Source organism: Diabrotica undecimpunctata, chromosome 3 (assembly GCF_040954645.1).
Source record: "Diabrotica undecimpunctata isolate CICGRU chromosome 3, icDiaUnde3, whole genome shotgun sequence".
Classification (NCBI taxonomy): domain Eukaryota; kingdom Metazoa; phylum Arthropoda; class Insecta; order Coleoptera; family Chrysomelidae; genus Diabrotica; species Diabrotica undecimpunctata.
The window spans coordinates 85,472,627-85,498,712 of NC_092805.1; the positions used below are offsets into that span (position 1 = coordinate 85,472,627).

At 34.5% G+C, this 26,086-nt stretch overlaps 1 protein-coding gene across 2 annotated transcripts in view; it reads left to right on the top strand.

Annotated features, from left to right (window-relative positions):
* Positions 1-26,086, top strand: part of LOC140436992 (chymotrypsin-C-like) — a 76,764-nt gene that overhangs the window by 32,645 nt on the left and 18,033 nt on the right. For both annotated transcript variants that reach the window (XM_072526201.1, XM_072526202.1), the window contains exons 3-5: positions 13,053-13,182; positions 14,678-14,891; positions 20,565-20,774. In XM_072526201.1, coding sequence (XP_072382302.1) covers positions 13,053-13,182; positions 14,678-14,891; positions 20,565-20,774 — 554 coding nt within the window. The remainder of the gene's footprint in view (positions 1-13,052; positions 13,183-14,677; positions 14,892-20,564; positions 20,775-26,086) is intronic.

A 26,086-nucleotide genomic window follows, 5' to 3' on the forward strand; every position in this document is an offset into this window, starting at 1 on the left:
ATATAGGAACAGAGTAGATTTTTATTCTATCAGAGAGTTCCTTGTTTTATTTGCAAATACGAATTGCGACAGGTCAGTCTGTTGTGTGGCAAATATCCTCCAGCACAACCAAAGTAACATATACCTATCTATTATCCTAAATTCTAAAAAGAATGTACAAATACTTAACAAATACATAAGAATTAAATACTTTTAACTCCATTACTTCACGAAGAAATATTATTTACCTATCGATCCTGTGTATCCCGTGTAAATATTTTGGTACTCTGTGGGATTTCGGTCTTTCAGTTGCCTCCTTTTGTCCATCTTTTGTAATAAATTATCAGTCATCTATTAATTTTCTGCTTGTTTGGTGCTGGTTGAATATTTTTATTTGTAACTTTAGTTCTCCAATGTTTTCCAGTAATTATGATTTTCCGAGGTAGTTAGCTCTTCTCTTTTTAATTACGGTATACAATAATTTCATAATCCATCAATAATATATTCTTCAACAAAAAAAAATTGAACCTCCGAATATAAATGAAACAACACTATCAATATCAGAAGAAGAGGTTAAGTATATCGTCTCATAGAAAACTTACGTTAAAAAACGACGATTTTAAATCTACAATCTTAAACAGTTTAGCGCGAAGTCTGATATCCAAATATTTTTGAGTAATTGAATAAGATATTCAATATAATAAAATTATAATTTAAAAATAAAAGTAGGTACACATTTTAAGGAAATTAGCCTCTTCGCCAAATATTTAGAAATCATTAAGTATACCCGGTATTCTCCATAATAAACAGTACCGAAATTTAGACCTTCCATATTAACAGTGCTTTTTTATTAAAATCATCGTGAAAATGATTCCCACAAATGAGGAGAAAATTTTTATAGAAGGGCATTGTTTCAGCTTATACGGAAATGGAAAGATAGACGCCGTTGGTACGAGCGAAGCTTTATTTATCGTGCAGGTATTGTTTCAGAAAGGTAGAGATGTCAGCTGTAATGTTTTTGCATGCCTGATTGACTATGGAAAGGCTTTCGATAGAGTCAGGCATGAACAAATGATGGAAGTGCTGAAGAGGACAGGGATTGACGGAAGAGACTAAAAATTAATAGCTAACCTGTATTGGAATCAATCAGTGGTGATCCGAATAGATGGAGAATATACAGATCAGGTCAAAATCTGAAGGGGAGTGAGACAGGGGTGCATAATTTCACCATTGATATTTAATCTGTACTCGTAGTACATTTTTGAAGAGACCCTAAAAGATATTGATGAAGGCATCTCAATAAATGAAGACAAGCTCAATAACCTGAGGTATGCAGATGATACAATATTGTTTCTCAATACCATAGATGGGCTGCAAAACTTAATGAACAAAATAACGAAAACAAGTAGAACATATGGACTGGATATAAACACCAGCAAAACCAAGCTAATGATCACCAGCAACCAAAACATAATTGGAGCAAATCTGCATGTGAACCAAATGAGAATTGAAGGTGTCTCACCGTACAACTACTTGGGAACTATAATTAATGAGTCGTGGGACAATACCCAAGAGATTAAATGTGGCATCGGAAAGGTAAAAAGTGCATTTTTGATTATGAGCTCTGTGTTCAAGAGCCATGACCTCACCTTAAAAACAAAAATAAGGCTCCTTAAATGTTACGTGTAGTCAGTGCTTCTGTACGGAGTAGAAACGTTGACATTGAAGGAGGAAATTCTATCAAAATTTCAGGCTTTTGAGCTATGGTTATACAGAAGGATCCTGAAGATACCATGGACAGACAAAGTCACCAATGAAGAAGTACTGAGGAGGATGAACACAAACGCTGATGAACAAGGCATATACGAGCTACTCCAAGCATTTTGCAAGGTAAAATTGAATGAAAAAGGGCCCCAGGACGAAGAATATCCTGGCTTGCTAACTTGAAAGCATGATATAGAAAGACCTCAACACAGCTATTCCGTATAGCAATCAACAAAGTCATCATAGCTAGAATGATCGCCAACGTTCGGAACGGACAGGCACCCTAAGAAGAAGAACCCAGCTCACCCACCTGATGACAATATCTGATACATCTGCTTATGGCATGCTGAAGGAATTTATAGTTGTCAAAAGTTCGGCCAGTAGGTATTGGAGAACTACGACAAAAATAATAACCTGTTTTCAACAACTGCAACAACCACTTTCTATAACTATGTTGGATAATCTGCAAAATTTTATGAAGCGTGTTTACGCCGCAATGGTGCATATATTGAATATGTAAATTATGTATTAAAAAAAAATAAATATAACATTCACTTTCGGTACTGTTTGTTTTGGCGAATACTGCATAATTTAATTCTGTGTTTCCTTATACAAAAGTCGATTTTTTTATTGATATTTGCAGCTTGTCATCTGCTTTGTAACTGTGCCACCAATTGTGGTGGATAAAAGATATAAGACGAATTTTAGTATTGTAGAACAATTGATCTATTTAATATTTAAGAAGATAAAAATTGAGAATAGATACTATTCCAAGAATAACAATAGATAGTTCGTTCTTTTTTTGCATACATATGGCATTATTCACGAATTATTTTTTTAATTACGTCTCTTTTATACACACAGAATCTTCTTTTTCTTCTACTTCTTGGAGATCTTTCGATCTGTTTAATTCTGAAGCTGCCTCTGATTAATTTCCTGGGAGATAGATTGCCAACTATCCCTCCATCTTTTAGGTGGTCTTCCTAGAGATCTTGAACCAGGCGGGTTGTTTTCTAGGGCAATTTTTGTGAGTCTATTCTCATCCATTCGTCTTACATGGCTGTACCACATCCTTTTACGCTGCCTTCCCCATCTTACAATATCTTGAATTTTGCACTGCTCTCTAACGTTTGTATTACTCACCCTGTCTCTTCTTGTTTTGCCCACTATTGTTCTTAGGGTTTTCATCTCGATGTGTTTTCATCAACACACAGAATCTAAAACTATAAAATTAAACCGCGTGTTCGTCCACAATACAATATTACACAAAGCGGCGCACCTTAACTGGCTCCCAAACTCTATAAAACCACTTTAATCCTACACGAATTGGCTCCCAAACCCATACATGAACTGTCTTCCGCCCATTACGAAATTCTCAGAAATTGAATCTTCTGAAACTTGGATTTTGAGGAAAAAAGTACAATATAAATCAGAAATTAGAAATGTAGTCGTAATTTATTTATTAAAGAAACTGCAACTTATAGACTATACAGGTTAATGCCTTCTTGACATATTTTTAACAAACTCATAAGCAGTTATACATTTTTCCTGTAAAAGATGTATTTGATGTTCAATGAAATTTTTTTAAGACGTATTCGTTTTCGGTGTACTCTTTTAGGTATACTACTACTTCTTACTTTAATATAGGTATCTACTAGTATTTGGACATTTTTCAGAAACTCCAAACATTGGAAAATGTTCGGATGGCAAGTCTAAAACAAAGAATTGAATTTTAAATGGAAACTCTCGCATACATTCGTCGTTCTTTGTAGAGACGTACCATTTTCGGCCCACATAGTAGGTGGAAATTTGGCATCTTTCTAATAATAGGATAATTTATTGATTGACCGCTGTCACCACCCACCGCTGTCACCATTCTAATAATACATAGGGGTTAATGTGTGATAATTTATGGATTGAAGCTGTAAATAAATCGACTAAACCCCTCAAATGAAATGTCTCCACTCTGATAAGGCTGTCACCATTATAGTAGACGTCTGTCTCAATATCCTTATCAAGGCCTCTACAATTCTTAGGGGATACTTATCCCTGCGAGCGGGGCAAGGCTTACTGGCTCCACTAGTCTGAACTGATTGGTTTCGCCCTCGCGGATTTACAAGAGGGTAGAGAAATTTTTGGTAAGAAGGGAATTAAGGACTTCTCGGTCTCAGGTCCTACAAAGGGTGAGAGGCTATGGGCCTACGTTAGAAGCCGGAGCACTGCATAAGCGAAATGTGTATCTCTTCTAGTCTCGACCTGTAACGGCTAGGAATAACAAAAACAAATTTCGAGTTTACAATGTATTAACTAGACTGTACACTACAAATATCAGTTATGACCAAAATGTTCGATCAGGCGCGAAGGGAGACGAGAAGAGACAAGCAAGGAATTAAAGGTTAGACAATTTCCGTGCTATTAGATATACGTGGGGTTCGTATATAGAGATCTTAGTTACCTCTGCGTATCTAGGCTCTAGCTAGGGAATACACCTCCAGTCTACCGGGATTTGAGATTTCGTACCTTCGAATCTCCAGTTGCCGACACTTTATACGTCACACTACCCCGTCGAGTTAAATAGCGCGCTCACTCGGCGCGCCTCTCGCGTGAGCCACCCTCAGGTGCCGAGTTCTTACTGTCCTCTCTGACCCACTTCATTCCGTTTTTATGTATCGCCAACTTCTACCTTAGATTCTTTATGTCACGTATTCCATGTGTTAAACTGGATCACGCTATGTAAAAGTTCTTAGTCAGCTCAATTCTTCTCACTTGTTTAACAATTCTTACCTTGTATTAATTTCCAACAAGGTCTAAGTGTCGTAATTTTTTAAACATTCAGGCTTGTGTTAAACTGGGTCAATTGTTTTGTTTTTAATTTGAAATGTATACGTTAAACTGTGTCGAATTTATTCTTTATTAATTTGGAATATATAATAATTACTTGAATAATTAGTACTCTTTACTAGGCTAATTACCTCTTAATTTTTCCTTCTTTATTTCCTTGCTGTTTACATTACATCTTCAGCAATGTAGTTCTTCACCAACAAATTTGCAAATTTTTGAATTACTGGATGTCTGGGTAATATTGCTCCAATATCAGTCGCAAAACAATCGACTACGTCTTCGAAGTCTAAAAAAGAAAGACTTAACACGTATTTTAAGTAACACGAAATCACAGTATAAAGAGGTTCCACCTCTCTATACTGCGAAGAAATGTTCTTTCAAATATTTCGTGGCCAAGAAAAGTTTCTGAATCTTTCGTCACCTGTTTCATAACTTATCAAAAGTTATGTTGGCGTACATGGATGTTAAAAAAATTACATCACTACGTTTTAAAAATTATATTTATCTCGAACATTAAGGTAATGGTTAATCACTATGATAATTATATAGCGACAAGCTAATTACGAATTAAATTTTTGTATTCAAAAATTAAATAAAACAATCTCATATTAAAATTTACATTTTCGCAAATGGTTTATATAGATAAGAAATAGAAATGTGTTTTTCCAATATGTTTATTTACTACAGAGATATTGAATACGCTCGACACTTTAATTATACATTTTGAGTGCGTTGCATTTATGGGAAACGAAATTAATATAACGACCAGCCCAATAATAAAAGTTTATGGCCTGGCTTTAAAAAACAAAGAACGCGTGTTCTGTGTTGAGTTTTAGTTTTCAGTAATCATTGAGACACCATTTGCATCGGTCCGCGATACATATATAAAAAATACCGTCCCTTCGAGAATTAATTACGTTTTACAAAATAAATATTATTAATACTTTTTTCTACATTTTATTCCATTCTATTATTCTTTATTTTTGTTTCCGCGATAAATAAGTTTATCACACGCATCCACACAACCACGGAACAATTAGTTAAAAAAAATGTATTATAACTTTAAGGCCCAAAATTTAAGATTTAAACTACATGAAAACTAGTTATATATAAGAGCAGTGTCGTTTTGACATTTTTAAAACCCTAAATTCCCAGTATCAATCACCGTTATTCATTACATGGCTGCTGTTGTAAAAACAACCTGTATAATAGGTAGTATAGTTATTTTATCAAATTGTACGCTCACATCGTCAGCTATCGTGTTAACGTATGTGCGACTGACTCCCTATATCAGGGACCCGCTCCTCCTCCGGGGTATATAACTTAGGACAGACAGTGCCAATTTGCCTCTCGGCAAGTGAAGGCCGGGTGTGTGTGGTCCCTGGAAAAGTCCGTGGTGCGTAAGTGATAAACGCGCTTGTAAACCCGGTGTTTTGTGTTAAAACGTATATAGTTGGTCTCTCTCAATTTTATCATTTCATGTATATCTGTTACTGCCTCCCCGCACTCACTGTAAAGCTAATATTTGTATAACTCTTTATGTAACTATCAGAATTGCGATAATTGTCAATGTTTGAACCAGCCCTTAAGTCTATTGTGTAAATAAATCGAAGGAAAATACCTCTTAATTGTTTTATTGCTTCAGTGGTCCTTTATAAATATTTTGAAGCAATTAGGTGTTCAAATACGCCTCTCTTAAATGTGGATAGTTTGGCAACAAAGTTTACCCTTTCCATCCATTTGTGGTCTCTTCGAACCGAATATATTGTTTATCGCAATTCCCGCTCTGATTTTATTATCGTCATTTATCGTCACCGCTTATCTTCATAAATCAAATTAATTTTCTCTTATTTTAATTCTCTTCCCATAAAAATTAAAATAAACTCCACAAAATAAAACGTATAAGATATAAGATAAACAATCTCACGGCACATGGAACATTACGTCACCACGCAAGTGTTTGAAGTGTTTCCACCCAACATTCTTAGATTTATCGTTCTTCGCCGTTATCAAGTAAAATTGCTGACAAGAAACATGTGATGTGACTATGGATGTATGGATTTTTTACGATTCGTTTCTACTTGGTGAGTTCGTTCCATGATATATTTTTATAATCACGTACAGGGACATTCAAAAGTTCGAACGCATATTATTAGTATACAGGACGAGTTTATATTTCGCAGGATTCGTACAGACATTATTTTCTGAGACTCTTGTTTATTATACGGGGTGGACTAAGCAGTGTTTTAGACTCTAAAATTTTTTATTTCTCGTGTATCTCTCATAGATAAATATCTCGCAAAGCTTTCGATACATCTCTAACCGCAATGGATCAATTAAAGAAACAACGAAAACCGTTGACATCAAAAATCTCTCGTATCTCTAATTGGTTAAGGGATAACTCTGCTCAAGAAACGGATCCCTTGCAGTTCCAACTCCGTCGTACTGAATTAACAAATTGTTACGCCAAATATGATGACCTCATGGATCAGATTGAGGAACTGGACGAAGCAAACACTGAAGAACGCGATAGGGAAGAAATTGAAGAAAGGTACTTCTCAACTCTGGCAGGTCTTCAACATAGAATGGAGATGCTCCAACCTCTTTCACACCAGTCCAGTTCCACTTCTCCACGTTTAGCTAGTGCTAAAGTGACTCTTCCCGAAATTAAAATTCAAACTTTCTCAGGATGCTTCTCAGAATGGAGTGCATTCTATCAGCTATTCGAGACGTTAATTATTAATAACCCGGAACTCAACAACGTCCAGCGTTTTGTTTATCTCAAATCTTTTCTACGCAACGAACCTCTCCAGTTGGTAGAAAACATCCAAGTTTTAGAAGAAAACTTCCAAATCGCGTTAGAGACTCTTCGAAATCGTTACGAAAACAAATCGCGCGTAATTAGTTTGCATATACAGCGTCTTTTGAAAGTTCCATCCTTAGTCAAAACTAATGCAAAGGCCTTACTTGAATTTTTGGTCACCGCAAAACAGACCTTACTCGCGCTAAAAAATATGAATGTACCCATCGAGCATTGGGATCTCTTATTAATAGAAATATTTTTGCAAAAAGTGGACTTTACCACTCACCGGTCTTTCGAATACGAGTTAGGGTCAAAAGATATTCCCACGCTAAATCAATTCTTTGATTTTTTAGAAAAAAAGTGTGACATTATGGAAAAGTTAAACTACTCAGATAATAACGATAAAAAAGTTATTAAAACAAACTCTAAAACGGTTCTCTTCTCTTCGGCAAGTAATAAAAATAACTCATACTCCAAAACATGCGTATTTTGTAATAATGCTACACACACTATTTATGCATGCACAAAATTTGCTAATCTTTTCTTACAGGATAAGTATAAATTTGTTAATGAAAACAAACTATGTCGCAACTGTTTAGGAACTAAACACTTCTCTCTAAATTGTTCGTCTCAACGTTTATGTGGTATATGCAAGAAAAGGCATCACACACTCTTGCACAATGACCATGAAAATAGCTCTTCTTCTAGTAGATCTTTTCAACGACAAAATCACGCAACCTCTCGCAATGTACAAAACACTTGGTCTGATGGTGAAGCCGGTCCAAGTAATTCTGTCTCTCTCTCTGAATCTCAAACCTCTCAGGTCTCAAATGTGATGACTTCTCTCTCTGCTCTGTCAATAAAGCAGGATGTTCTGCTGGCAACCGCTCTAGTCACTATTTATTCAAAGCATGGCGTACCCATACACGCTAGATGTATTTTAGATAGTGGATCTCAGTCGTCATTTGTCTCTAAAGATTTGGTTCAAAAATTAAATCTCTCTCCTTACAGCAAAAGGTTACAAATCTCTACTATCTCTGAACATAGTTCATTCTCGAACAAAATGGTCGATCTAGAAATTTTTCCATACAAAAGAAATGGTAATGGTTTCAAAATCTCCTGTGCTATTTTAGACAACATAACTTGTAGACTCCCCCAGTTATCCATAAACAGAAGTAAATTTAATATTCCCTCTACAGTCACTCTCGCAGATCCCACCTACTCTGTCCCTGGAAATATAGATCTTCTTCTTGCCAGTGACATATATAGCGAGTTGTTATCGGATGGTTTAATACGTTTAGGTAAAGGACTCCCTGTTCTCCAGAACACACACTTAGGGTACATTATGTTTGGTTCTTTACCTCCTTACGCACTTCACAAAGGAATTTATCACTCACAGTTGTCCCACAGTCAAATGTCTCTTTATTTGTCCAGTCCACATCTGAGGAAGATAAGCTCGATAATATAATTCGACAATTCTTCGAAGTCGAAGAAGTGACCCCCTCTGTTAAAATCTCCTCCTCTGAGGATCTGGCTGAACAAATATTCACTGAAACAACTCAAATTCTACCTTCTGGTCGGTTTCAGGTAAAGCTTCCTCTCATTTCTGAAACAGCACATAAAATGCTGGGCAATTCTTACAATATGGCTAGGAAAAGGTTTATTAGTTTAGAAAATAAACTATTAAAACACGAAAATGTATACTCTCAATATAAAGCATTCATCAATGAATATGTTTCTCTTGGACATGCCAAAAGGGTTCCTCTTTCTCTCACAAATGTGCACTTAGAAAATAAATACTTTTTACCTCATCACTCTGTCATAAAAGAAGAATCATTAACTACCAAATTACGGGTGGTTTTTGATGGCTCCATGAAAAGTTCCAGTGGCTATTCTCTTAATGACATCCTGTTGAAAGGAAAAACTCTTCAGCCTGAACTTTTCGACATTCTCCTTCGGTTTAGATTGTATACCTATGTCTTCACTTCCGACATACAAAAAATGTACAGGCAGGTACAAATTCATCCTGATCACACATTCCTGCAGAATATATTCTGGCGGGATTCTCCGGAACAGGACATCGAATGTCTTGAGCTTCAAACCGTAACTTATGGAACAAAAAGCGCAAGCTTTCAAAGTACTCGTTGTTTGATGGAATTAGCTAAAACTCATCAAAACAACTACCCATTGGCCTCCGATGCTCTCTTAACAGGCTGCTATGTAGATGACATTCTATATGGGGCCGATGACACGCAAACTCTTCTTAAGGCTCAGAATGAGATAACTGACCTACTCAACAAGGCATGCATTTCTCTTCATAAATGGTGCTCTAATTCAAAAATGTTTTTAGAAAATGTTTCTACTCTCTCTACAAACTCTGCCTATGTTATTTCACCAGAGAATGCTTCTAATAAGGTTTTAGGTCTCTGTTGGAACCCCAGTACTGATACATTTTCAATTTCTGTACCTCAATTATTAATAAAGGATAAGTAGACAAAAAGGGAAGTACTCTCTATTATCGCTCAAATTTTTGATCCACAAGGGCTCATTAATCCCGTAACTGTTCTTGCTAAAATTATTATGCAAAAAATTTGGATTTCTAAAATTAATTGGAATGACTCCGTGGATTCAAATATTTTAAATGAATGGTTGAAGTTTATAACTGATCTCGCTGCTCTCAAAGACATAAGCATACCCAGATGTCTTTTCTCATGTCATGAAATCTCTTCTATTGAAATTCACTCTTTTTCTGACTCAAGTTTGAAAGCATATGCTGCTTGTTGTTATATACGGGTTATCTACAAATCAAAAAATGTCTCGTGCTCTCTCATTGCTTCGAAAAGTCGTATTGCTCCTTTAAAGACCATAACGCTTCCAAGGCTGGAACTTATGGGTGCTTTATTGGCTAGCAAGCTCACCACAAAGGTGGTTGATATCATAAAGGATAAATTGCCCTCTATTACCTCTATAAACATGTGGAGCGATTCTGAGATAGTTTTGGCGTGGCTCAGATCACATCACTCCAGATGGAATCAATTTGTCGCCAACAGGGTAGCTCAAATTCAAGAAAATTCTTCTCACTCTCATTGGAGACACGTAAAGTCTAAAGACAACCCTGCTGACATCCTCTCCAGAGGAATGATGCCCTCTAACATACTCAACTCCACTCTTTGGTTTCACGGTCCTCAGTTTTTGCAAACATTTGACCTAAATTTGTCTGAATATAGTCCGAAATTTAATTCTAATAAATTACCTGAAGAAAGAAAAGTTGTTCTTCACACTCGAAGTGCTCAATTTGATTTCTTTGTCATGCTTTCTGAAAGGTTCTCCAGTTTCACGAAATATGTAAGGACTATAGCTTATGTACTCAGATTTGGTAATAACGCAAAGTCTGGCACTCAAAAATTATCCGGTGCACTTGAAGTATCTGAACTTCAAAATGCCGAAATGAAAATTATAAAATTATTGCAAAACTCAAGTTTCTCCTCAGAAATTGCTGATCTCAAAGGCAATAAGATTATTTCTAATAAGTCTCTCTTACAATTTGCTCCTTTTCTTGACAAAAATGAAATGCTCCGTGTAGGTGGACGTCTTAGGTATTCCGAAGTTACCTTTGATCAAAAATATCCTCTCCTCCTCCCCTCGAAAAATCATGTTGTTCGTTTAATTCTCAAAAAAGAACATCTTAGGCTCCATCATGCAGGTCCTCAGAATACTCTCTCTCAAGTTCGCCTTAGATATTGGCCCTTGAATGGTCTCCGGGAGATTAAGAGGATAGTCCACGAATGTCATGTTTGTTTCAAGTTTAATGCCAAACCCTTAGCTCAAATCATGTCTGATTTACCTAAGGAACGCTTATGCTCTGCTCAAGTTTTTGCTCATGTAGGTTTGGATTTTGGTGGTCCCTTTCTAATAAAGGCCTCTAAACTTCGTAAAAGTCCCTTGATAAAGTCATACATAGCTCTATTTGTCTGTATGTCCACACGTGCGGTTCATATAGAATTAGTCAGTGGGCTCACAACAGAAGCGTTTCTTCTTACTCTTAAGCGCTTTATCAGTCGAAGAGGTCTCCCTCGACTATATTCTCTGATAATGCGACAAACTTTCTTGGGGCTAAAAATCAGTTATTCGAACTCTATAATTTCTTGAAAAATAAGGAAACTAACTCTTCTATTCAGGCATTTTTAACCTCCTCTCAAATTCGGTGGAAAACAATACCACCTCGATCTCCTCATCATGGAGGACTCTGGGAGAGCGCTATAAAGAGCGCTAAACATCATATCTATAGATTGTTGGGCAATCTCAAAATTACATTCGAGGAATTCAGTACCGTGCTTACCCAAATTGAAGCCGTACTTAAATCTCGGCCCATTTGTGCCCTCTCTAATGATCCCTCCGATTTCACATATCTTACCCCTGGTCACTTCCTAATTGGAAGGTTTCTCACCTCGCTACCCGACCAGGAGTATACATCTATCCCGGAAAATAGACTTAGCATCTGGCAAAATCTCTCTAAGCTCCAGCAACTTTTTTGGAAAAAGTGGTCGACTGATTATCTGAATCGACTTCAAAATCGTCCAAAATGGTTTCTCCCATTCAAAAATTTAGAACCCAATGACCTTGTGTTAGTTAAAGAAGACAATCTCCCTCCTCTCTACTGGTCATTGGCACGAGTGATGGATGTCTTTCCGGGTAAAGATGGCCGAGTGAGAATTGCATCTGTTAAAACTAAGGATGGGATTTTCAAACAACAAAATTGTGTCCCCTTCCTAGTGAAGGATTATGTTAATGTTATTAGGTTTAGTACTTTTACTCATATGTTGTTTGTATACTATTACTCATATTGTTTTTTTGATGTACTCTTTTCTTTTTAATGCTTTTTATAATGTTAAAGCTAGTGCTTCAACTGGGGGCAGTATGTTGTAAAAACAACCTGTATAATAGGTAGTATAGTTATTTTATCAAATTGTACGCTCACATCGTCAGCTATCGTGTTAACGTGTGTGCGACTGACTCCCTATATCAGGGACCCGCTCCTCCTCCGGGGTATATAACTTAAGACAGACAGTGCCAATTTGCCTCTCGGCAAGTGAAGGCCGGGTGTGTGTGGTCCCTGGAAAAGTGCGTGGTGCGTAAGTGATAAACGCGCTTGTAAACCCGGTGTTTTGTGTTAAAACGTATATAGTTGGTCTCTCTCAATTTTATCATTTCATGTATATCTGTTACTGCCTCCCCGCACTCACTGTAAAGCTAATATTTGTATAACTCTTTATGTAACTATCAGAATTGCGATAATTGTCAATGTTTGAACCAGCCCTTAAGTCTATTGTGTAAATAAATCGAAGGAAAATACCTCTTAATTGTTTTATTGCTTCAGTGGTCCTTTATAAATATTTTGAAGCAATTAGGTGTTCAAATACGCCTCTCTTAAATGTGGATAGTTTGGCAACAAAGTTTACCCTTTCCATCCAGCGGCCTTTGTTTACTGTATTCGATTATCGTTGGAAAAGAGGAATAATTCCATGATCTTACGTTGAATTAATAGAAAAGAGAGTAAATATAAAGAATAATTCGTGAATAATGTTTAAAGATTCCTTGAGCGAGTGTATTTTTAACTTCTGTTATCTATAAATAATGTTTAACTTAATTTAGATTTTTCTTGCAGTTACGGAAACAATAATGGAAGGCCTTCTAGTTCAGAAGACGACGACTTCTTTATGGGAGACTTTGCTTTGTGGGGAAAACCAAGACCGAATAGGCCACAGTATCTAGAAGAACAATGCGGAGTCGTTATTGTAAGTAATTTATTCCTATCAATATCTTTTCTATCTATCTGATCTTTTAATATATTTTTGGTTCTTTTTACAAATTTGGCAAACAAAATCTCAAGATAGTTTTTAACGAGAAATTTTTTTAAATTGAAGTTTTCCAGGTATTGTTAGAAAATCTCATCAATATTGAAGTTTTCATCTTATTCTTAATTCAGTGTTACGAGGAGGCTGCGTACTTTCAATTGTTTTTATTATAAAATTTCTATTTATTGATGTCAAAAGTGTTTATTATTATCGTGCTTGTGTCATTTCTTGGCAATTTGCATCTATTATTACTCTTATTCAGGAAGAAAGAAGTCAAGTTTATTAACTAAGCTTAAGCTAACAGATACAGAGTTTCACGCAGTATAGTGCAATGTGTAATGGCTCGCTTTATAAAAACATGAGCTTACACTCGACATCCTGGAACATATCCTCAGATAAAACTAGTCATCGGGACGACCGTTTTATAGTGTCTTCAATATTAAGAAATCGTCATTTAAGATTCAACTGTTATAGAGGTTATAAATAGTTTTAATATATCAGAAACGTAAATGTTGGTTAACGAACCGCTATAAGACACGCGACAGGACTCGAATTTTCCAGGGAACATCGTGTAGCCAGATTAGATTTAGTTAAGGAGCATTACAATTGGAATGTAGACGACTGGAAAAATGTGACGTTTACCAATGAATTCAAATTTTGCCTACGTTCTCGGAAACTTGGGATGGTCGCGGAAGAATCTAGAGAAGATTTGGTAAACGATATGCCGAGTGCACTTTTAGCCCTAGAGTAAGTTTTTAAGGGGGTTTAGCTATGGTGTGGACTGGTATATATAGGTACTGCAAAATTATGTTGTCCCATAGGCACCATTTATTGGAGAAAACTTCGCTCTGATGCATGACAATACACGCCTTTATGTCGCTCGCATTGTCAGAGAATACTTATATAAAGTTTATATTAACCATATGGCATGGCCACAGCGCACAGTCCCGATTTAAATCTTATCGAGCATGTTTGGAACATGCTTCGTAGAAGTATTCGATGCCGGGTACCTGATCCTCTTACCTTAGGTCAGCTCAAAGTGCATCTTTTATAGGAATGGGAAGTAATTTGTTATTTTTATTTTGTTTCTGAAGATAGTTAAATAGGTACCAATTTTTTAATTTTCTTTTTTTTTTATTAATTTGTAATTTTGTATAGTTTTAAATAAAAGTTTTTCGTAAGCATTTCCTGTCTAAAACATGCCTTAAAACCCTCTATCAAAGTATGCCATTCGTCGATAAAGGTTACAATAAAAAATAGAGTCTGTTTCGACAATTTTAATAAAAATTCAAGAGGTACCCATTTTACGTGATTGTATAATACCACTACCATTATATTAATGTTTTCTGGTCATTTTTGTTATGTGAAAATAATTTTGCAGTGATCCAAAAACTTCTATTTTTATTTGGTAATTTTTTTTATTTATTTATTCCAGAAACCTGCTCAACCCTTAATAACATATGGAGAACCAACAAGAGAAGGAGACTTTCCTTGGCACGCAGCCCTCTATCACGCAAGAGGAATAGATCTAACATACATATGCGGCGCAACTCTTATTACTAGATATCATTTAATCACTGTAGCCCATTGTGTAACAAGATTAAAAACACAAAATGCTTTATCTCCAAGTAGTCTCATGGTTTATTTAGGTGAGTTTTTTTATCATATCAAAGTATATTTTGTATTCATCTAATTTAAACAATCTAGAAAAAAGAAAGAAACAAGAACAAAGAAAAAATATCTTTAAACATAAATAAAACATTCTGTGGATTATGGACTTGTTTCCGTGCCATATATTTCACACACAGACATTTAAATTTAAACAGATATCTACCAATATTTTTGCTAATTATTTATTTATGCCATAATTTCTTATTTTTTAATGGATGAACAATAAATAATCAATAAAAATTTCATATCTTAACATAAACATAATATCACATTATGATATAGTTATAGTTAGACAGTATGAAATTATGACAGTTAAAGTAGGAGGCAGTTTAAAATATTTGAGATTAAAACTGACTACAGATTTTCAAATGAATGTCCTTTTTGGTAATATAGAAAAACGAGTCTCATGAAGATTTAATGTTGTATTTATATGGGATTAAACCATAATTGATTTACTAGGGCACAAAGTAAAAACATCAATAATAATCGTCAACCAGGACTAAAAAGCCACTACTACTGTTTTACGTTAAACTGAAAAAAGCCGAAAATAACAAAAATAAACAGAAAATCAATTCATTATTAAGTTGTAGAATAATTTTTGAACCGTCATATAATAAGCCTATTTTACCTCAGTGTATAAAATGACAACACTAAGGCCACACCAAAAATTTTTACTTCTTTGCTCCAAGATGTATTAAATGTGTGGGTAACCACAGTTCATCTTGCATGCGTAGTCACAAAGAGTTGCAAAAAAAACATTTCCACAACTGAGGAGCAAACCAGCATTAACAACAAGTCAGTATGTCCAATCAAACCAACATTTAGTACGGATGTGACCTATGCTCAGGTAGCACCGCTGGTAATCAGATACCATCAAATACAGCCCCCAGTCTACAACAATCCACTGAGATGCTTTAACTTAAAATTATGATTAAACAATTGGTAGAGCAAATAAGCACAATGTTAAATCTCTTAACTGCTCTCATTGTTGAAAAACCTTAAGATGACGGTATTTTTAAATCTAGCTGATTGAAACACCAATGGCTTGTCACAACACACACAGGAAATCAAATACTTTCTACACCTTCATAAAATAGATTTACTTACTACTAGCATCCGAAACTCACTTTACACAAAAAAGTTCCCCTTAGATTCCAAACTATACTATATATATACTACTAATTACCCAGATGGATCAGCACATGGAGGTTCTGTAATTACAGTTATAAATACAATAAAACATCATAATATTGGCGAATACCAAACAAATCATATTCAAGCGACCAATATTGTGGTTGAAGACTGGAATAGACCACTTACAATATCTTCGCTGTATTGTCCCCCACGACACTCTATCACCAAGGAACGATTTAAAAATTATTACAGTCCACTTAGGAGCCGCTTTATTGCAGCATGGGACTATAATTCGAAACACATAGAGTATCCTCAATATCATAGAGTCAAATAATATGAATTTTGCATCAACCGACGAACTAACATATTAGCCCTCGGATAGAAATAAAACCCCTGATTTTGCTGTGGTTAATAACATCCCTAGGGCTAATATAAAAGCTTTACCATGCTACAAATTGTCGTCTGATCACTCACCTATACTATTCACAATTGGAACCTAGGTAATTATTAAAGCTTACTTCATAACAGATGCACAAATTGGCAAACATTTAGATATATCCTGGAGAATTAGAACAATTACCTAACCAAAAATAATGAGTTACCTGGCAAGAAAGAAAAAATTATGTTTAAGATAAGATTAAGGAAAATATAGCAAGATACCAAAGATGCTGCTGATAAGAGAAGATTTAATAGGGCAACGACGGAATTAAAAAATTATTTCAAAAACTCTCACCTTCAATCCAATCAGAAAATTTAACAGATAATAGGCACGTAGTGCACGAGAGAAAGCACGTTATTTTACAGAGTATTTCTTTGAAGTATTTACTTCCAATCTGATGGATTCACCTGTGGAAGTAGACTTATCCTTATTTCTTAAAATCCCCTATCAAATTAGCTTGTCTATTCCTAAATTGAAATCGTGTGAAGTCACGTTAGCTATTAATTATTTAAATGATAGAACATCCCGTGGGCATGACTTGATCAGTGAAAAAATGTTGAAATAATTATCTCCCAAATGCGTTAAATTTATAACGTTTATATTAATGCCATACTAAACTTAGGTTACTTCCCCAATCAATGAAAACTATTTCAGATAATAACAATTCTAAAGCCGGTAATACTTCAAGAAGAAACTGTATCTTACAGACCAATCAGCCTCTTGACAATCACGTCTAAAGAGTTCAAAAAACTATTAGTCAAAAGACTCGAACACTGGATCAAAAATCTAATTCCAGACCACCAGTTTGGATTTCGGTCTCATCACTCAACAATCCAATAAGTTCACTGAGTGGTAAAACATATAAATGGCTATTTTGAGGATAAGAGGTACTGTTCAGCGACATTTCTGGACGTTAGGCAGGCATTTGACAAGGTATGGCATGAAGGCCTCATACACAAGCTAAAAAAGACATTACCATACAGCTCTTACATTGTTCTTGAGTCATATTTGTGAGGTAGGTGTAACTTTATCTAATATTAAGCTACATCTTCCAAACTTTATTCTATTAAAGCTGGCGTACCACAGGGTAGCGTGCTTGGACCTATCTTGTATCTCTTGTTTACCGCAGATATACCTACTACCTACAATCCTTCAGGAACCACTACAAGAGATACCACCTATAGCAGAAATGATGCTAGGAATGTTTTTCGGCGATACTGCAATCCTAGCCTCACATGCTGACCCTTATGCCTCGCATCTCCTTCTGGTGTTTGGAATGTAAAATTAAAGTCAACGAAGAATAATCTATTTATGTTCATTTACAACACGAAAAGGAACCTGCCCACCTGTAACTCTAAATAATTATCAATTACCTTCAGCCAACGAAGTAAAATATCTTTGTATTCATTTGGACAGAAGTCTCACATGGAAGAAACATATTTGCACCAAGAGAAAGCAAGTAGGTCCCCAATTCAGAAATATTGGTTATTATGTCGTTCATCAAGATTATCCTTAAACAACAAATTGCTGCTCTATACAATACTTAGACCCTTAGATCAAAAATCCTACGAATTATTACCATTGCACCATGCAGTAACAACAGAATTTTTCACCCTATCTTAAAATAGATCATTCATCATCATCATCCAATCTTAAAAGTCCACTGTTGAACATAGGCCTCTTCATCCAATTTTTTGACGATTTAAGAGGAAAAAATAAAAAACTTAAAATAGATATGGTACAGGAATTCATTAAAAAACGTAGCACTGCATACATTACTAAACTGGAAGATTATGAAAACCAGTTTGGACTTAACCTCTTATGCAATTGCCAGGAACAACGTAGGTTAAAGAGATTTTAAACCCCTGGACTTACCATTTAGAACTTAGAGAGAATGACATAGAAGAAGATCTATGGAACAACCGGTCTAAGTGGCGGTTGGAAGTCGGAAAACGGCGGAGAACGTTATAAACCGACAAGTAGTAGTAGCGTAGTAGTACTTACCATTTAGAGTAAACTTGTATAATAATTAGTTAGTAGTTATAACATATATTGTTCTGAAGCTATTTTCTTGTGGCATTTTAAAATTAATTACAATTTAAATGGGAATAAGCCACAATTAAAGGTTAAAATACGTTTATTGACGTTTCAATTTCCACTTCGGAAAACGAAATTTTGAGAACGATTTCCGAAGTGGAAATTGAAACGTCAATAAACGTATTTTAACCTTTAATTGTGGCTTATTCACATTTAAATTGTAATTAATATAACGTATATTTATTTCCTATATATGTTGATACTTAATAGATTACAAAATAATTTTAAATAAATAAAAAATTGGAAATCGACGTTCTTAATCTTTAATATATTATAAATGTAAATCAATGTTTATTTTTATATATACGCAGACAAAATATTGTTTTTGTATTAATATACTATTAAATAAACATTTGTTTGTTTCTTAAAACTTTACCATAATCAGAAGGACGTTTGTTTATCTGGACGGTGTGATTTTCGCCTCTTTGATGGTTTTCAGAATCTTTTTCACATATATGGTACATTGAATTTGTCAGCTATGATGTATGAACTTCTTTTTTATCTATTACTAAAATCTTCAAAATATACATGGACATTTTTCCGTAACTGTCAGGTATATTTTTAAATGTATGAGCTGGAAGCTGTCATTTTTTTTTCTCTGTCCAGCCATTTGCCCTAGCTGCAGCTTCGAATTGAAAACGATAAGTTTCCCATGCTGTTTGACCATCGAATGTGGGTGGTTTCAAAATTTTGCTAGTTCTAATTGTGCCTAGTTTAACTATGGAAGATGATGAATCTGTTTGTTGTGATTCGACATAAGTTGATCAACAATATTAGATAAAGATAAAGTAAACAATATTAGATAAAGAATCTTGGGTATTAATTTTACTTTCTATCTCAACTATTTGTGTTTCTAAATTAGATTTTAAATCGTTTTTATTATTTATCTATTATTAGTTATTTATTCTAATAGTGATTTGACTTATCTCTAACTTTAAATTTTCTTGAATTTGAGATACATTATTTATGATGTGTACCGATACTTTTCTACGCCTCTCTTTTTTCAGTTCTTCCTCTTCTTGTCTGCGCTTCTCTTTCAGTTCTTCCTCTTCTTGTCCAAGCTTCTCCTTCATCTCCTTCTCTTCTTGTCTACTCTTCTCCTTTCCCTCACTACGCTTCTCCTTCTCCTCTTTCTCTTCTTGCCTACGTTTCTCTTTATCTTCACCAACAATACTACAATACTTGTTTACAATAACTCAATGACAACTATACACTTCAAAACTCTAAATACTACTTCAGTTACTAAACTGCCAAAAACATCTGTTACTCGACTTACTTCTTCTTTTTCGTCAAAGAACTTTTTCTATGTATGATAAATCTTACAGTACGTTCGTAACAATATATATGTATATGAAATGAAATGCCATATATATGACACAACAGTACAATTCGTCAAACCTTCCCAGTATGAATCGGTATCGTTAGGATCTTATAACGTTATTTCCGTAAACTTTGCATTTTTGAAATACATCGATATACAAAAATGAGGTGCCATAATAACGGTTTCTTTTCTTTCATTCCGATAATAGTTTTCCTTATTTCTTTGTCTCCATCTGGTTGGTTTTTCTCTTTTGTACTTCGATACTTCCGGAAAGCCTTTCAACATATAACTAGCATTTGTCAATTATTATTTATCTCATTAAAATCAATATTTTAAAGTTATTTAGTAAACTTACATGTGGAATTAATTAAGCTGTATGAAACCGACTATTTAGAATACAATAGTAAATTGTAAACTTATACTATATTATAAGTATACAATTTCCTATTTTTGTTGGTAATAAGCCATAACATTACTTTTAAATTAAGTTTACTATAACTTAATTTTAAAGTAAAACTACGGCTTATTTCCAACAAAAATAGTAAATTGCATTTACTCAAGAAAGCATTCTACACGTAGTATACAAATATACTACACAAAGTAATCCAAAATTTTTTTTTAATTTTTCTCCATTTTATTTATTTATTTATTTTATTTCAGGTAAATATTATTTAAAAGTATGGTCCAATCCAGGCATCCAGGACAGGCAAATAGAAAAAATTATTGTTCATCAGAATTACAATTCCCGTACGTTCCAACATGATATCGCCATTTTAAAGCTATTAGAACCGGCCGAAATAACAAACTATGTACGACCGGCATGTTTGTGGGAAGACGACAAAAGTTTGGAAAGTGTTATCGGAAGGCAAGGTAAGAAAATTTATATAATAACTTTTCTGGGGCTTTTAATTAAGATCACAAATAAAATTGCGTATGAATACGATGTGGTTCAATTTACATTTATGCAAAAATTCATTTAAACACATTGATATAGTCTACAATAGGATGGATTATAATTTGTGTGATTTTTTGGGGAGCCACTACTACAGCGCACTTGTTGCTGTAAGTGTGTTATTACTGTTCTCTGGACGCGATGTACCGGCTGAAGAAATTCCTCGTTTATTTGATTTTTTACTGGAAGCCATCTGTTGTACACCGATCATACTGCAGACAATTGGATTATTGTACATCTTTCATTAACTTATGATATTTATTTCAGAATTATATAACCCTGTACCAACTTATTCAGGTCTAGCGGTTGGGTAGCATTTATTTGTGAGGTCACGTTGTAGTCGAAAAAAGTGCTTACCACTTATGACCGTATGCTTCGCAGTCGCACAAAATATGATTGACTAGTTCAGATTCTATACCATATAGTCTGTAGCTTCTTTATGAAACAGCTTCATTGTGAATGGCGTAAGTCTAGTAATAAACTCTCTTTCTACCTATTTTCCGCAGTACTTTAGCGCTATTAACACATGTCCTTCCAATATATATTTTGCCATGTACTCGACTGGGTATGTTTTCCTAGTGGTAGTTATGTTGAGTTCAGATAAGGCACCCGTAAGGTCGACAACGGTATGTTCGCTCTGCTTAATTTCCCTCGTTGGCGAATGTTCACCTGAAAAAGCATTTTGAGTCTATACCTGGATACCATATGGTCAGTAGTCTTCAACCATGTGGCTTCCCATAATAACTTAAATATTATATTTATATGGGATTAAGCCACACTTGTTTATAATGAAAATTACATTTTATGTTTGTTGTGACGTTTCGACTTCCACTCCGGAAATTATTTTTAAAAAATTTAAAATAAAAATTAACGAGGTTCTTTAAGTTCCGCTCCTATCAGAGATTGAAAATCATTCTGGCAATTATAATTTTGTTGGTTACGCACTTGAATAGTTCAATTGAACTTTATTCAGACTAATCACGGAGATTGCGTAGCCAAGATGTTTTGCCCTGCATTATATTCCTTAATAGTTCTTATTTTTCACCTCTCATGATGTGCGCCGAGTACTCGAACTTCCTGATTTTTATGGAATTTAAAACTTTAAAACTTCGCATTGTTTTCGTAGTCGTTTAAGAACTTATTCGTTTGTTCTACGATGCTTCCATGATATTTTCAGAATAGGTACGCCGATAGCACCACATTTCGAATGTTTCCAGGATTTTAATATTGGATTGTTTCAGTGTCTAAGCCTCAATTCCATACAACAGGGTGGAGAAAATATAACATCAAAAGCACTCTTATCCAGACCGTTATATTGATATTACGAGTACAGAAAAGTTTCTTCATTATGTTAAAAGTTGAACGTGCAATTTCAATGCGGCATCTTATTTCTTTTGTTCGATCATTATCTTCTGTGATCTATGCACCAAGATATTTGTATGAAAATATTTGTTCAATTTCTGTGTTGTCTAGCACTAGCTTCACTTTGATGTTTTGTGCTTCTGTAAATACCATGAACTTGGTTTTCTTTAAATTTATTTTTAGTCCATAATCGTTGTAATATATATTTAGTCGTTGAGCAAGGTGTTGCAGTACTTCTAGTACTTCTACATATCTTATGTTATTAAATGGCTCACCGTTTATTATTAGGCCCTCATTGACTTCGACCATAGCTAATTCTGAGATTTCTTCACTGTATAAATTGAACAACAATAGTGATCAAATACTCCCTTAGTACACCTACGGCGAATCTGGATATTCTGAGTCAGTTCATTTTCAAATTTCACTTCAGCTGTTTGATTTCAATACAGATAGGACAATATTTCAATATTGTCTCTGCTGTCTACGTTTTTATTTAACAAAATTTCTTTGAGCCAACTATACTGCACTCTCTCAAATGCCTTCTCAAAATCAATGAAACAGACAAATACTTTCTGATTCATATCTAGGCATATCTGCGAAAGAACACTCTAACGGCAAACAGAGCATTCCGTGTTCCCAGACCTTTCCTCCTAAATTCTATTTGTGTATTACTTATGCCTCCATCTAATTTCTTATGTATTCTTATAATTATGAATTACTTTTAAAAACAGTTTTAAGACATGAGTCATTAAGGCTATGGTGCAATTTCCATTGCACTCCTTTGTATTGACTTTTTTGGCAAAGTATAAATGTAGATTGGAGCCAATCTATTACACCTGTTCTATATATGGTATTAAATAGATTTTTAAAAGAAGGTCAATAGATTTAGTATCCACAATTTTGAGTAATTCGATGGGAACTTCATCAGGCTATTCGATTTCTTCTCGTATAATATCAGGCCCAGTATCATCTTTAAATTGTTTTGGTGTTTCTGTTCTTTCTTTGTCTTCAAGAAGCTGTGCTATATATTGTGTCTCTCTCTGCATTTTCTGGTTTATATATGTTATAAGGGCACCATTTTTATCTCTTAATTGCCCAGTTTGAAGTGTTTTTCTCATTCCTGTTAATTCTCTTATTCTTTTACGCGTGTTAAAAAACTCATTTTTTTTTTCAAGTTCTTACAGTTCCTGACATTGCTCATGTAACATTCGCTCTTTAGCCTCTTTTATTTTCTTATGTTTTAAATGATTTTATTTCATTCATTAATAATAGTATCTCCTCAGTCATCCTGTCTTTATGTTTTCTTTCCTTTGCTTTTAAGTTTTCATTTGCTGTTTTTATTATTGCTTGTTTTATATTCTCCCATTTCTGATCAATATTATAGTTACTATTATTTAATTTTTGGCATTATTCATTTCTTAGGCATTTTTATGTGTGATGTATCTTCATGAACTTTAAGATTTGTTCCAAATCATGGTAAACTAGTTCGTTTTCGTCTTTATCTCAATCTGTAATCGGAGCGTAAACTTAAATAACATTCACTATACCTTTTTTAGACTGAAGTTGTAATGAGGAGATCCTATCATAATAAGGAGTAAAACTTATTACAGAGTAATTGACCTTTTTTGCAACTAAGATAGCAACACCATAGCGATGATTGACCTCGCTGTTACCTGAATAATACATGGTTCCGTTATTTGTAATTTGTTTTCCTGGACCTAGCATGTCACTTATATCTAGAACATAAATTTGGAGGTTTTCCATTTCAAGGAGTAAGTTCGCTAATTTAGCATTTGCATATAGACTTTTGACATTCCAAATTGCTACTTTTAATGTCTTAAATGCACAGGGATTTCTCTGGTTTACGACCTGAGACGCCCTGTGGTCTAGAGTTATTCCTCCCTGCCGAATCTTGGATTCCGTGGTCCATAATTAGTAAGTTTGTTTACTCTTTTTTGTCATTTGCCACTCATGACTTTAATAGGGGTATTCTATGAGTCTGCAATGCAGTGGTTTCCCGTTGTATTCTACATAATAACGCCGTTGATATTTTTCGGTTTATCCGCCTTTACGGCCAGTTTAAACCCCCTTAGACTTTTGGATCTCTGGACAAAAGAGGAGTGCCCTTCCACTTCCTAACTCATCCGCCCGAAGTCATGGGTCAGTACGTGGGGGATTGCTTATACCGGCAATCATTCGGTGAATTACCTGTTGGTCCACGGGAGGTATTTTATTTCCCTTCTACCTACCGGCAAACCGGGTCGGGCATTCTCCTATCAGCTATCCTTATCCAACCAATTGTGGCTTAATCCCCTAAAAACATATTATTGTTTTTACCAATTTTACAACATTACATTACTCCTCCATAGATCCCTACCGGAAGGGCGTGTGCCGCCTAAATACCGGGTATATATATATATATATATATATATATATATATATTTATATATATATATATATATATATATATATATATATATACAACATTACAATGTGAAAACCTTGAATTATCTATGTATGTCTGTCCGTCCATAAACACAACTCCTTCGTCATTAAAGCAGATATATTGACAAATAAGGTATCGAATGAAAGCTTATAACCCAAAGCATTGATTAAAAACTACACATGTATAGTAGTTTGTAATCAATGTTCAAAGATAGTATTAAAAATGAGAAGTTTAACCTCAAACTTCCAAACTAGAGTAGAAACCGGAATTACTGTTACAAACTGAATACTATTGGACGCGCCATAACAAGACGAAAACAATATATACTTCCGGCTTAATGTCCTTCCATAAACATTCGGTTATTAGAATAGATAGGATAACAAATAAGGCATAGAATTAAAGCTTATAACACAAATATGGTATTAAAGGTGAAAAAGTTGACCTCGAATATCCGGTTCCAGAGTTACAACTGGAAATACTGTTAAATTTATCGAAATACTAAAAGAAATATACCATTCGACGCGCCTTATCAAAACGAGAACAAATATATACTTTCGGTTTTAATATTACTTTCGTTTAAAAAAATGTTACAGGAAGTACCACCTCGAATATTTTTTTGATTTTGATGTCATTTTAATTTAAAAAAGTTATGACCAGAAGTTCTGTATAAAACTTGAAAAAGTAGTGAAATCGTATATCAGTCAACACAAAGATAAACGAAGAGTTCAAATACCGACTTCCAGTTCGAATTCCGGTCACTTTGGGTGCAAACCTAAACTTACGAAGTCCAACTGCTTGCATAACTTATGTTACAAATTATGTCACAAGAAAAAATTTTAGAACGTCTTTGTTTATAATGTTGCTATGTCCTGATCTAACCATTATGTTACGCAGGTTTTCCTCCAGTCTTCTTCTTCTTCTTCTAATGGCGCTATAACCCTTTGTGAGTCTTGGCCTAGTTTTCCTCCAGTCTATAATATTCCATTTCTCACCTCCCACCTTACAATGTTTTTTAGAGGATGGTTTTCAATCACAAATTAGTTTATTAATTTGTAATATCACATTATTCTTAATTTCCTGAATTTTTATAGTTTCACCGTGTATAATTGTAAAACGTATCGATTAGTAGCTTAATTAGAGTTTGTTCAACTTCCTGCAAACTATAGATTGCCTAATAGGTATTGAGAAAATGCTTGCAATCATTTCCTCGGTTCAAACTATATTTCCAACTTTCAAAAGTCAAAGGTTTTTGTTCTATGCAGAGGGCAATAGACTTATTTGATGAGACGTAGCATTTTAGTGAGATTATAAATATATCTTCGGGACTAGTTTGAGACACAGTCTATTATAAATGTTTACCTCAACAACTATAGTGTAATAATTCAGTAGCTGTCAATAAAACGATATTTTACTCCACGACTT